Source organism: Gorilla gorilla, chromosome 3, assembly GCF_029281585.2.
Source record: "Gorilla gorilla gorilla isolate KB3781 chromosome 3, NHGRI_mGorGor1-v2.1_pri, whole genome shotgun sequence".
NCBI classification, from domain to species: domain Eukaryota; kingdom Metazoa; phylum Chordata; class Mammalia; order Primates; family Hominidae; genus Gorilla; species Gorilla gorilla.
Window position 1 is genome coordinate 160,134,602 of NC_073227.2, and position 13,337 is coordinate 160,147,938.

Below are 13,337 nucleotides of genomic sequence, written 5' to 3' on the forward strand. Positions count from 1 at the left end.
AGGACAGAGAAAAAATTGTGGCTTGCTATTTTTAAGATAGACTGTACCAACTTTGTGGGCTGACACAATTTTAAGTGCTGAAACAATTAGCAATTTTTCAGATGTTTACCAGGCCCTTGGCTTAGTACAGACAAAGAAAAGATAACAGATTTTGCTCTCAAAGAACTTACAGTCTGGTGAAGGAAGATACTGATTAGAAACATTTACAGAACATTTAGGAGTATTACATAAGATGTTATGGTTTATTCAAGTAATTGTCACTAATCCAGTAAAGCAGAAGTATGTGAATTGAGAGTGACTGGAGGACTAGAAAGACAAGCAAAGGCTTAACTATTAAGACTGTCATAGATAGATGTCTTTCCATCATTTTTAATGATTGTATAGTGTTCTGCCAATGTTTTATTATGATTTATTTGAGTTCCTCTTGATGGACATAATTTTCTTTAAATATTTGGCAATGTTAAACTCTTTGAGGATGGGATTTTTAGGAGATGAAGATGAGAGTCAGTTGTGTGGCTGTTGCAATATTTAAGAGAGGTAAAGTCCTGAAATACAGGATATTAGTGATAGAAATGGGAGGGAGTGGAAAGATAGGTAATGGGAGCTAGATTTTAATGGGTAGTGTTTCCTAGTTTATAAAACCATGATCCAAACGGCTGAGAGGATTTGATCCAGTTGTACTTTGTCATTTGTATTATGGAAATTAAGATTATTTTTGAAATAAAATTTGTAATATTTTGACTTGCTTTAAAAATGTGTAATATTAAATATGTGTTTTTAGTTCATGCATGCCATCCTAAACATTCTGGGGTTTTTTTTGTTTGTGCTTTTTTTTAGATGGAGTTTTGATCTTGTCGCCCAGGCTGGAGTGCAATGGCACGATCTCAGCTCACTGCAACCTCCGCCTCCCTGCTTCAAGTGATTCTCCTGCCTCAGCCTCCCAAGTAGCTGGCATTACAGGTGCACACCACCAAGCCTGGCTAATTTTTGTATTTTTAGTAGAGACAGGGTTTCATCATGTTGGCCAGGCTGGTGTCAAACTCCTGACCTCAAGCCATCCACCCATCTTTGCCTTCGAAAGTGCTGGGATTACAGGTGTGAGCCACCATGCCCGGCCAACATTCTGTATTTTATTGACTCTGTTGAGGACCTCTGGCCTAAAAGTTGTTAGATTGAAGGTTGTTGTTTGTTTGTGTTTGAGATGGAGTTTCACTCTGTCACCCAGGCTGGAGTGCAGTGGTGTGATCTTGGCTCACTGCAACCTCCACCTCCCGGGTTCAGGTAATACTCCTGTCTCAGCCTCCCGAGTAGCTGGGAATACAGGTGCATGCCACCATGCCTGGGTGTTTTTTGTATTTTTAGTATAGACGAGATTTTGCAGTGTTGGCCAGGCTGGTCTCGAACTCATGACTTGAAGTGATCCACCTACCACTGCCTCCCAAAGTGCTGGGATTACAGGTGTGAGCCACTGTACCTGGCCAGATTGAAGTTTGAGCTTGATCTCAGAAAGAAACGTTATAAGTTTCTGGAAAGGGAAGTGGACTTCCTTTTTTCTTCTGAGTGTGTTTTAAAAAGATTATTTTGGGCCAGCCACAGTGACTCATGCCCGTAATCCCAGCACTTTGGGAGGCTGAGGCGGCGATCACTTGAGGCTAGGAGTTCAAGACTAGCCTGGGCATCATAGTGAGACCTCGTCTCTATGGAAAATAAAAAATTAACTGCCTGTGGTGGTGGCATGTGCCTGTGGTCCTAGCTGCTCTGGAGGCTGGGGTAGAAGGATTGTTTGAGCCCAGGAGTTTGAGGCTACAGTGAGCTATGAGCGTGCCACTGCACTCCAGCCTAGGTGATAGAGCGAGACCATCTCTTTTAAAAAAACGCAATAATTAGGAGGCGGGCGGATCACGAGATCAGGAGATCGAGACCATCCTGGCCAACATGGTGAAACCCTGTCTCTACTAAAAATACAAAAATTATAGCTGGGCGTGGTGGCAGACGCTTGTAATCCCAGCTACTTGGGAGGCTGAGGCAGGAGAGTTGCTTGAACCTGGGAGGCAGAGGTTGCAGTGAGCTGAGATCATGCCACTGCACTCTAGCCTGGTGACAGAGCGAGATTCCATCTCAAAAACAAACAAACAACAACAACAACAAAAAACAACAAAACCCAATTACTTTGGTAGGAGAATAAAAGAAGACAGACTGAAGATAGGTGGGTTGGGTAGCTGGTACAGTAATCAAGACCTAAAGTGAAAAAGGGCTGTATTTGGGAAGTGGAATATTCTCCTCCTTGATAGCAGTTTTTACAACCTACTTTAATTTTGCTTATTTATCTGTCCTTTACTAGACTTTAAGATCTTTTAATATAGGAGGCTATTTTGATGACCTACATCTTAGTTATTAAGAAGTTTTAGGCTGGGTTTGGGAGCTTATGCCTGTAATCTCCGCACTTTGGGAGGCCAAGGCAGGTGTATTGCTTGGGCTCAGGAGTTTGAGACCATCTTGGGCAACATGGCGAGATCCCATCTCTACCAAAAATAGAAAAAAATAGCTGGCATGCTGGTGTGTGCCTGTAGTCGCAGCTACTCAGGAGGCTGAGGTGGGAGTATCACTTGAGTGCAGGGAGTGGAGGTTGCAGTGAGCAAAGACCACACCACGACACTCCAGACTGGGTGACTGACAGAGCAACACCTGTCTCAAAAAAAGGGAAAGAAGTTTTAATAATTACGGTTAAATGAATGAATGTTTTTATTTTATATGTGGCTGAGTTTTAGAAAGTTTGTATTACACTAAGGGTTGTCCTAAGGATCTTGTTAGTTCAAGAAAATAAAATCTTCATGACTTTACATAACTGGATTCCGTGAAGACCCATTCCTTCTTTTTCCTTTTACTATTAATAATATAGTAACTGTTTACATATATATATATTGACTTTGTGCCAGCCAGTGAGCACTTTATATGTTATCCCATTTAGTTGTCAGTAGTATGATTTGCTGCATAGACTATTTGTTTACATTTTAGTAATGAGGAAACTTAATGAGACTGATTTGTCCAAGGTTACAGAGCTGATAAGGCAGGCTAGACCTAATTTTCTCTGGCTGCAAAAGCTGTGCTCTTTTCCACTGTATTAAACTGCTTTATATCTTTGAAATCAATCTCCCCCTGCCCTTCCCATTCTTTTTAAGCTTGTAGTTTTATAAATGGCTGTGGTTCTCCAAGTTTCTTGGGAGGTCATTTGGAATAGTAATTTTTGACTTGTAGGTTGTATCCTTAACTAAATTCTTTAGGTTGGCACGTTTATGGCCTTCTTCAGAGGTCAGACAAGAAGTATGATGAAGCCATTAAGTGTTACAGAAATGCACTAAAATGGGATAAAGACAATCTTCAAATCTTAAGGGACCTTTCCTTACTACAGATTCAAATGCGAGATCTTGAGGGTTACAGGGTAAGTAGAGACTTTTTTTTTTAATTCTAAGGGGAAAATATGTACAACTTTGAGTACTTTCAGATACATAAATTTTTTATTTCATTTTGAAAATAATTTAATTGAATTTTTTTTCCTCCTACCATAGTGGTTATGTTTATGATTGGAATAATCAGATCTTTAAAAATAAATTATTTTATGGTGAGGCAGATTTGGCCTACTGTGTAGGGTTGACTTAATTTGATAAAAATTAACATCAGGCCAGGTGCAGTGGCTCACGCCTGTAGTCCCAGCACTTTGGGAGGCCCAGGTGAGTGAATCATGAGGTCAGGAGATCGAGACCATCCTGCCTAACACAGTGAAACCCCGTCTCTACTAAAAATACAAAAAATTAGCTAGGCGTGGTGGCAGGTGCCTGTAGTCTAGCTACTCAGGAGGCTGAGGCAGGAGAATGGCATGAACCCGGGAGGTGGAGCTTGCAGTGAGCCAAGATCACGCCACTGCACTCCGGCCTGGGTAACAGAGCGAAACTCTGTCTCAAAAAAAAAAAAAAAAGAAAAAGAAAATCAGTACTCAAATAAACAATGCCTTTGTCTAGTATTGACATGTAACTCTAACATTTACTTCCCACATTTTTCTGGAAAGCAAAACAAAACAAAAAAATTTTTTTTTTTTCTTGGAGACATTAGAGTCTCACTCTGTTGCCCAGGCTGGAGTGCAGTGGCATGATCTTGGCTCACTGCAGCTTCCACCTCCTGGGTTCAAGCAGTTCTCATGCCTCAGCCTCCTGAGTAGCTGGGGCTACAGACATGTGCCACCATGCCCAGCTCATTTTTTATATTCTAGTAGAGATGAGGTTTCACCATGTTGCTCAGGCTGGTCTTGAACTCCTGAGCTCAGGCAGTCCACCCCACCTTATTCTCCCAGAGTGCTAGGATTACGGGCATGAGCCGCTGCACCTGGCAAAAACAAATGTTTTGTTTCTTCTTTCTACCTCCACTGACTCTAATATATTTTTGTAGCTTCAATTTTAACCCTTAAATTAGTGTTAGATCTATTTAGTTCCTCTTTCATATTCTTTCCTCTTTATGTATGTTAACTCTAGTTGGACACTTAATTTTTAAAAACATTTTTGAATATTTTTCCTTTGTGCTGTTCTTTCCATCCTGCCTCTTTTCTTGGACTGAGCAGATCAAGAAATAAAGAAGGGTCTTAAGTTTGGTCTTAAGTTTTAAAAAAATTCTAAGATTAGCTTGGAGGCTTCATTATGTTCTTAACAAATATTTCTTTGCCTCCATAAAGCTACACAATATGGATGTTTGAAGTATTTTCTATTATTGTTCCCATCATTGTGTTGTAAAATGCTTAGGGTTGTGGGATAAATTAATATGTGTTTTTTTTTTGTTTTTTTTTTTTTTTTTTTGAGACGGTGTCTTGCTCTGTTGCCAGGCTGCAACCTCTGCCTCCCGGGTTCAAGTGATTCTCCCGCCTCAGCCTCCCGAGTAGCTGGGACCACAGGCGTGCACCACCATGCCCAGTTAATTTTTGTATTTTTGATAGAGACGGGGTTTCACCATGTTGGCCAGGATGGTCTCGATCTCTTGACCTTGTGATCCACCCACCTTAGCCTCCCAAAGTGCTGGGATTACAGGCTTGAGCCACTGCGCCTGGCCTAATATGGAGATCTTTTAAAGGAGCACTTGCTGTTACTAAAAGCCTAAGAAAAAGTGTTTATTTTTTTCCTTTTAAAGGAAACGAGATATCAGTTACTTCAGCTTCGACCTGCGCAGAGAGCATCATGGATTGGTTATGCTATTGCTTACCATTTATTAGAAGATTATGAAATGGCAGCAAAGATTTTAGAAGAATTTAGGAAAACACAACAGGTAATAACTAGAAGCCATTTTACTAAGTCTGATCCTAAGTATAACTAAAAAAAAAAATGTGCATAGTCTGGCTTACTTTTAATTTTGAAATAGTTTCAAACTTATAGAAAAGTTGCAGGAATAGCACAAAGAACTCTACATAGGGGTTCATTCATACTAAACTAATTGTTAATATTTGGTGCATTTACTTTAAAAATCTGTGTATCTATTTATCTATTTTAATTTTCTTCCTTAAATGTTTGAGAGTAATTGCAAGACATCATGCTCCTTTACCCCTAAATGCTTTAATGTGTATTTTCTAAAAATAACTGTATAGTTGTCAGTTCTCTAGATAGTATTATAGGGATAGATTATAAAAATTAGGAAATTTAACACTGATAGACTGTTATCTAATTAATCCCCAGCCCATATTCAGAATTTACTAATTGTCCTAGTTATAGCCTTTCTAGCAATTTGATTTCATTGCAGGATCCAATTAAGAATCATACCTTACATTTAGTTATCATTTCTCTTCAGCCTCTTTTAATCTGAAACAGTTTTGAAAACTTCCTTTGTATTTTATGACATAGACATTTCTGAAGAAGGCTGTGCTTTTGTAGGATGTCCCTCAATTTGGATTTTTCTGATGGTTCCTCATTCTTAGATAGAGTTTTACAATTTTGGCAGGAAACCATAAAAATGATGTTGGGTCCTTCTCCGTTCATTACATCAAGAGGCACATGCCATCAGTTCGTTCCATTTGATTACATGGTGAAAGTTGTATTTGCAATTGTAAACGTGTTTTTCTCTCTTTGTGTTTAATATGCAATTTGAGACTGAATAGCCTATTGCTCATCAAACTTTCACCATCTAGTTTTAGCATTCATTGATTATGATTCTTGCCTGAATCAGTATTACTATGATAGTTGCAAAATGGTGATTCTCTTAACTCTAGTCATTCCTTGTAGGTTTATTATTTGGCATTCTACTCCTGAGTAAGAGCTTTCCCTTCTTCCCCATATTTATTGTGTGTAAGGACTTATGGATTATTATTTTATTCAACCTGTTATATCCTAATATTGTCATTATTTACTTAGTTGCTCTGTAGATACTTAAGAATTTTTTAAAAATTAGTTTTATCAACCGGATGTTATCCTTTGACTTCTTACATGTTTTTGAGTATTGTGAACAATTTTCTGATATGAAAATAAAATTCTTACTGTCAGTATTCCTTATATCCATATACAGACATCCCCTGACAAGGTGGATTATGAATATAGTGAACTACTCTTATATCAGAATCAAGTTCTTCGGGAAGCAGGTCTCTATAGAGAAGCTTTGGAACATCTTTGTACCTATGAAAAGCAGATTTGTGATAAACTTGCTGTAGAAGAAACCAAAGGTATTTTTAAAAGAATTGTCATTTATTCTAATATTGAAATATGACAGAGCAAGGCTGAAAAATCTAGTTGCTGCTGACAGTTTCATATAATTCAGCTTTTTGATGATAGGAAATCTATTTCTTACTCATGTACTTTTAATAGTTTATGATGTGGGAAAATGTACATTTAAACAATATTGTAGATAGAGGAGAAAGTTGATTTTGAACAATAAAAAGTAGTTGAATGAAATGACTCATAACATTCTTTCTTTAAATAAAGTATCTTTGTATTAAAAATATGGAATTTGATCAAAACACAAGAGACAATTAGTTTTATAAGACAGGATTACATTTATTAGAAACAGTTTATTAATAAACTATAGTGTATGTACTATGTGCCAGATTTATTGCTAATAATATATATTGATGAATCAGTCTTTACTAAAATACATACAGGATATTTCTGAGAGTCTTTATGGTTAATCTGAATGTCTTCGATGACACCGAAAGAATATGAGTTCTGGAAGAAAGGGAGACCAGAGATTTGGGTTCATAATGTGTAGATTGTGATAGGAGGGGTAGATCCCACTCAGCAGAGGGCTGAGAAAAATGAGTCTTAACAGTTTTAGAAGTTGAGGGCGTGATTATAGAAAATAAAAGAAGAATAACAAGTAATGAAAGGACAAGTGATTTTTTAAAAAATTACCTTCTGAAATGCTGCTTTGTCCTTGCTAGTCTAGGGAACTGAAGTTTGCTGGATTCACATTCCCTTGGCTCACCTTGAGGTTGAACACAAAAAGTATAATATACATCCATGTGCATAATAGGTATAGCCATTGTTTGCCAGATAAACTTTTGTCGGAGGATAATGGTACTGATAAGAAAAACTGGAATTCTAAGACTTCTGGAGGGAGCTCTCTTGTGAACTGCAGATCCAAGACAACCTTCTTTCATTTGAAGTAGTCATTCTTTAGTAGTCTGTTAATCATAAAGGAAGGAAATTTCTGACTTGCTGGAAAGATCGCAAGTCTGGAAAAAACTTGTCTCATTGGCCACTAAATAGCTCTGTGAACAGGGTCAAGGCTTGGGCCTCAAGTTTCTTTATGGAAATAAATGACAAATTATTTCATTTGATCCCTTTGATAACTTCATTAATGAGGAAGAATGGCAGATAGGTAAAGTTAGATAAAGGACTCAGAGCTGACCAGTGGATTTTTAGCAATTTAGAAGTCATTGGTGACCTTAACAAAAGCACTTTCTGAGCTTCTGGAAGAAGGATGGTAAAAGCCCAAACATCAAGTCTATTTAAAAGAGACTGAGGCCGGGCACGGTGGCTCAAGCCTGTAATCCCAGCACTTTGGGAGGCCGAGGCAGGTGGATCACGAGGTCAGGAGATCGAGACCATCCTGGCTAATCCGGTGAAACCTCGTCTCTACTAAAAATACAGAAAAATTAGCCAGGCGTGGTGGCAGGTGCCTGTAGTCCCAGCTACTTCGGGAGGCTGAGGCAGGAGAACGGCGTGAACCTGGGAGGCGGAGCTTGCAGTGAGCTGAGATCGCGCCACTGCATTCCAGGCTGGGCAACAGAGCAAGACTCCGTATCAGAAAAAAAAGGGAGTGGGAGTAGAGGAACTGAAGATAGGAAGCACACATGACTCAGTTGAGGAGTTTTGCTGTAAATGAAACAAATGGGGTGCTGGTAGATGAAATGGGATGCAGGCTCAAAAGAAGTTTTTGTTTGTTTGTTTGTTTTTCATAGCGTGTATTTGTGCTGACTGGGGAGTGATCCAATAGAGATAGAATATTTGATACAGTAGAGAGAATGTCATGTGGTAGATTGATGTCATGTGAAGGATTAATTTAGGTAAGAACATGAATAGTTCACATCAACAAGTAGTGGTGGTGTGTAAGTGGCGGGCAAGTAAATGTGTAGATGTAATGCATATTTTGGAGTTTCCTCTAATTGCTTCCATTTTCTACATGAAATAAGAAATAAGGCTATCAGCTCATTCCACAAAATATGTATTGAATACCTACTTTGAGTTAGGTAATGGGACAGGGTGTATAAAGAGAACAGAAGGGAAGTGAGGGTAGAATCAATCTTTGGAAATTCTAGCAATCTTTAGAAATTCAAGGCAGTGTTGCTGGTAGGGATAGTTGGTGGGAGAAAATAAGATGGTCAAGATCACTCAGGAACTTCTTAGAGTGGATCAATGGGCACAGTTAGGCCAAAAAAAAAAAATTTTTTTTTTTTTTGAGATGGAGTTTCACTCTTGTTTCTCAGGCTGGAGTGCAGTGGCGCGATCTTGGCTCGCCACAACCTCCACCTCCCGGGTTCAAGCGATTCTGCCTCAGCCTCCCGAGTAGTGGGATTATAGGCATGTGCCACCATGCCTGGCTAATTTTGTATTTTCAGTAGACACGGGCTTTCTCCGTATTGGTCAGGCTGGTCTTGATCTTCTGACCTCAGGTGACGCGCCCACCTCAGCCTCCCAAAGTGCTGGGATTATAGGCGTGAGCCACCGCACCCAGCCTAGGCAAAATTTTTTATTGTTTATTCTTATACCACCAGTTCCTTCTGCTCAGAAAAGGTAGAAGATAGAGGGAAGGAAACGAGGATGGGTGTAGTGTAGAGGGGAGTAAAGGTGCAGGTTATTTTTATTTTTTATTTTAGAGGTGAGGTCTTGCTGTGTTGCCTAGGCTGGACTTGAACAAGGCTCAAATGATCCTCCCCCCAAACCCCACCCCCAGCCTCCCACTACAGGTGCGAACCATCGTACTCAGCTATGGGTTATTTTTAGTGTTTTTGATGAAGTTGGCTTTTGGTTAGTATAGTGCAGGCTTTGTTAACCTTGGCGCTGTTGACATTTTGGGCCTGAGTTGTTGAGGGTGGAGATCTCTTCTGTGCATTGTAGGATGTTTAGTAGCGCTCCTAGCTTATTTAGATGCCAGTAGTACTCAACACCCTTACTGAGACAAGCAAAATGTCTTCAGACATTGCTAAATGTTAGTAAAACTGCCCCTGGTTGAGAACCGCTGGTACAGATACTAAGAATATGGGCTTGTAAGGCATGGTGGCTCATGTCTGTAATCCCAGCACTTTGGGAGGCTGAGACCAGAGGATCACTTGAGCCTAGGAGTTCGAGACCAGCCTGGGCAACATAAGGAAACCCCGTCTCTACAAAAAATAAAAATAAAAAAATTAGCTGGGTGTGTTGGCTTACATCTGTAGTCCCAGCTATTCAGGAGGCTGCCGTAGGTGGAAGGATTGCTTACGCCCAAGTGGTTGAGGCTGCAGTGAGCCAGGATTGCACCACTGCATTCCAGCCTGGGTGACAGAATGAGATCCTGTCTTCAAAAAGAAAGAATGAATGAATGAATATGTGCTCTTTCAGATAAATTGCTTGGATTCAAATCCTAACTCCATCACTATCTGCAAGACTCTTAGAAAGTTTACTTAAGTCCTCTCAGTTTTAAAGTGATGAAAGTAATAGTAATCTATCTCATAGAGTTCTGAGAATTGAATTAGTTAACGCATGTGAAGCGTTTAAAAGTCACTGGTGGCCGGGCACGGTGACTCACGACTATAATCCCAGCACTTTGGGAGGCCGAGGTGGGTGGATCACTTGAGTCTAGGAGCTCAAGACCAGCCTGGGCAAAATAGCGAAAACCCATCTCTACAAAACATACAAAAATTATCCAGGCATGGTGGCACATGCCTGTAGTTCCAGCTACTAGGGAGGCTGAGGTGGTAGGATCGCTTTAGGAGGTCGAGGCTGCAGTGAGCCATGATCGATCGCACCACTGCACTCCAGCTGGGGTGACAGAGCAAGACTGTATCACAAAAAAGAAAAAAAAGCCACTCGCACATGGTAAGTACTCAGTAAGTGTTCATTTTTATTATCAAATGAGAGCGAAAGATATAACAGAGAGTGAAGGATGCAAGGGTGAAGTAGTGGCTTAAAAATAATACCTTGGATGAAGGGAAGCACATTAAGGATAGAGAAAAGGAATCCTGAATATTTGAAGCTTATATGGCTTTGGAGCTCATATATAATAGTGAAACCACTGTCTCTCTCTGTTCATCTGGCTTGTTTCCTTCCATAAGAAAATGTGGAGCAAATAAACAGTTGGGATGATCTGGGCTTTAAAATTAGTAAACAAAAGAGCCTAGGTTTTAAGATTGATTTTTGATAATTGGGGCTGCTAATATCGTTCAGGGATGATGTGATTGGTCATGTAGTCCAGGGAAGGCAACAGTGAGTCGACAAGTTGCTGATAGGCTGATAGTTTTTTCTCTGAAGTTGAATAGTAGGATTAGTGAGACAGAAAGAAAAGACAGTTAAGCTTAAAATAGGGTGCTTAATTGCTTCTTGGAAGACATTAAAAGGTAAAGTCTAGATAGTTTTTAATGTAGCCAGATTAAGGGCTGCTACGGCAGAATTGTTTTGTAGCTGATTAAGGGATCATAAGGTTAGGATATTGAATTGAGTCATTAATTTTGATGCTGAAGTTGTTCCATATGATATCAGGAATAATTGAGGAGTAGAAGATGGCTTGGTGACAGTGTGTTGAGTGAATGTGAGAAACTGGCCGGGCATTGGACAGATTTTCTGAATAAATTGAGGATGTGAAGAGGATGGCATTTCTAAATAGTGTGAACTTCAAAAAAGGAAGGAGACCATAAAATAACTTGGTAAATGATCTTAAGGGAACTGGAACCAGGTCCATTCACTTAGCAGCACTGATTTATAATGAGATTTTAAGAGAAATTTCGAGGAAAAGTTAAAATTCTAATTGGAAGGTTTTCTCAGGTATATAATTTTTTTTTCTGTTTTTAATCAGGGGAACTTCTGTTGCAACTATGTCGTTTGGAAGATGCTGCAGATGTTTATAGAGGATTGCAAGAGAGAAATCCTGAAAACTGGGCCTATTACAAAGGCTTGGAAAAAGCACTCAAGCCAGGTAGTATTGTTTAAAACTTACTAAGTTTTATTGTTTCTTTTGTTAATATATATTTTATTTACTCATTGAAAAGCACAACTAGAATAATAGTGGTTAAGAATTGGTTTAAAATCTGAATACAGGCCAAGCGCAGTGGCTCACGCCTGTAATCCCAGCACTTTGGGAGGCCGAGGTGGATGGATTGCCTGAGCTCAGGAGTTCGAGACCAGCCTGGACAACATGGTGAAACCCCGTCTCTACTAAAATACAAAAAATTAGCCTGGCGCGGTGATGTGTGCCTTGTAGTCCCAGCTACTCCGGAGGCTGAGGCACGAGAATTGCTTGAACCCAGGAGGCGGAGGTTGCAGTGAGCCAGCATAGTGCCACTGCATTCCAGCCTGGGCAACAGAGCGAGACTGTGTCTCAAAAAAAAAAATCTGAATACAAAAGTACATTTGCAAACTTCTATTTAATATGACAGATTGAGCATGTTCTGAAACCTCTCTTTTATAGATTTATAGAATGGTTGAGAAAATAATTTTAGAGACAACTTTAGAAAAAAATTCACAAATGCATAGTAGCATCAAAAACATGAAAGGAAGCCAGGTGTAGGGGCTCACACTTGTGATCCCAGCACTTTGGGAGGCTGGGGCAGGAGGATTGCTTGAGCCCAGGAGTTTGAGCTCAGCATGGGCAACATGGTGAGACACTGCCTCTTAAATAAAAGGAAATTTCCAGTGACAGAAATAGAGATATATTCTTAAAAGCAAGAATAAGCTCTGTGGTAAGCTGTGGCTGCATCGAAGTGACTTGCCACGGTCACGTAAATGTAGCCAGGCTGAATGAGCATCACTGTTCCTTTGTGGGAAGAGGGGTTAAATTTCTGTCACTCAAACTTGGATTCAGACTGTGGTCCCCCAGTCATCCTCTCCCATAAGTGGGGTCCACTTGTGGGAACAGGCCCAGAAACAAACAGGCAGAATCCTCAGCAGAGGTGATCTGATTTGTTTCCTTCAAGGCTAGTTGTGAGCCATTGAAATATACAAGAGAAACCTTGTTGCAGATTACTTTGTAACAAAGATTCTCAGACTGTTTTAGGAACACCAGCAAGGAATGGTAATCACCACTGTCTGCAAAAGGAAGAGTAGAGATGATGGAGGAATCTAAGATAGAGGTAATTGCTGCCATGAAACATGAATAGTTAGGAGAAGTACCAATTAGGAATCTGAAATGAAAAACCTACTTACTAAAATAAAAATTTTAATTGAATGGAAGAGAGGCCATGGCCAAAATCAGAGGAGAGAAGTTAGAGGGGAGAAGCTAAGGAGAATAGTAGGAGAAGCAATATATGGAAACATGATAACCAAGGCTTTTTCAGAACTAAAGAAGTTCTCAGGTTTTAAAAGCCTACCTAAAGCAGAACAGGATAAAGATAATTATGTACTTAAGATAAAAAAATTGAAAAGAAATAGTCTAAAATAATTGTTGAAATAGTAGGTGTAAGATTACAAATAATTCCAATTTTCTTTTAAATATTAGAATTTTAATATACTTTGAGAAGTTCGTAATTTTCCAGAAAAAATATACAATTTATGATTATATATAACAAAGAATTTTTCTTTGTTTGCAGCTAATATGTTAGAACGGCTAAAAATTTATGAGGAAGCCTGGACTAAATATCCCAGGGGACTGGTGCCAAGAAGGCTGCCGTTAAACTTTTTATCTGGTAA

General features: G+C 39.5%; 1 protein-coding gene across 3 annotated transcripts in view; it reads left to right on the forward strand.

Moving 5' to 3' along the window:
* NAA15 (N-alpha-acetyltransferase 15, NatA auxiliary subunit) overlaps window positions 1-13,337 on the forward strand; it is a 90,968-nt gene that overhangs the window by 38,679 nt on the left and 38,952 nt on the right. For all 3 annotated transcript variants that reach the window (XM_019025433.4, XM_019025434.4, XM_055384722.2), the window contains 5 exons: window positions 3,282-3,439; window positions 5,170-5,304; window positions 6,532-6,685; window positions 11,509-11,628; window positions 13,238-13,333. In XM_019025433.4, coding sequence (XP_018880978.1) covers window positions 3,282-3,439; window positions 5,170-5,304; window positions 6,532-6,685; window positions 11,509-11,628; window positions 13,238-13,333 — 663 coding nt within the window. The remainder of the gene's footprint in view (window positions 1-3,281; window positions 3,440-5,169; window positions 5,305-6,531; window positions 6,686-11,508; window positions 11,629-13,237; window positions 13,334-13,337) is intronic.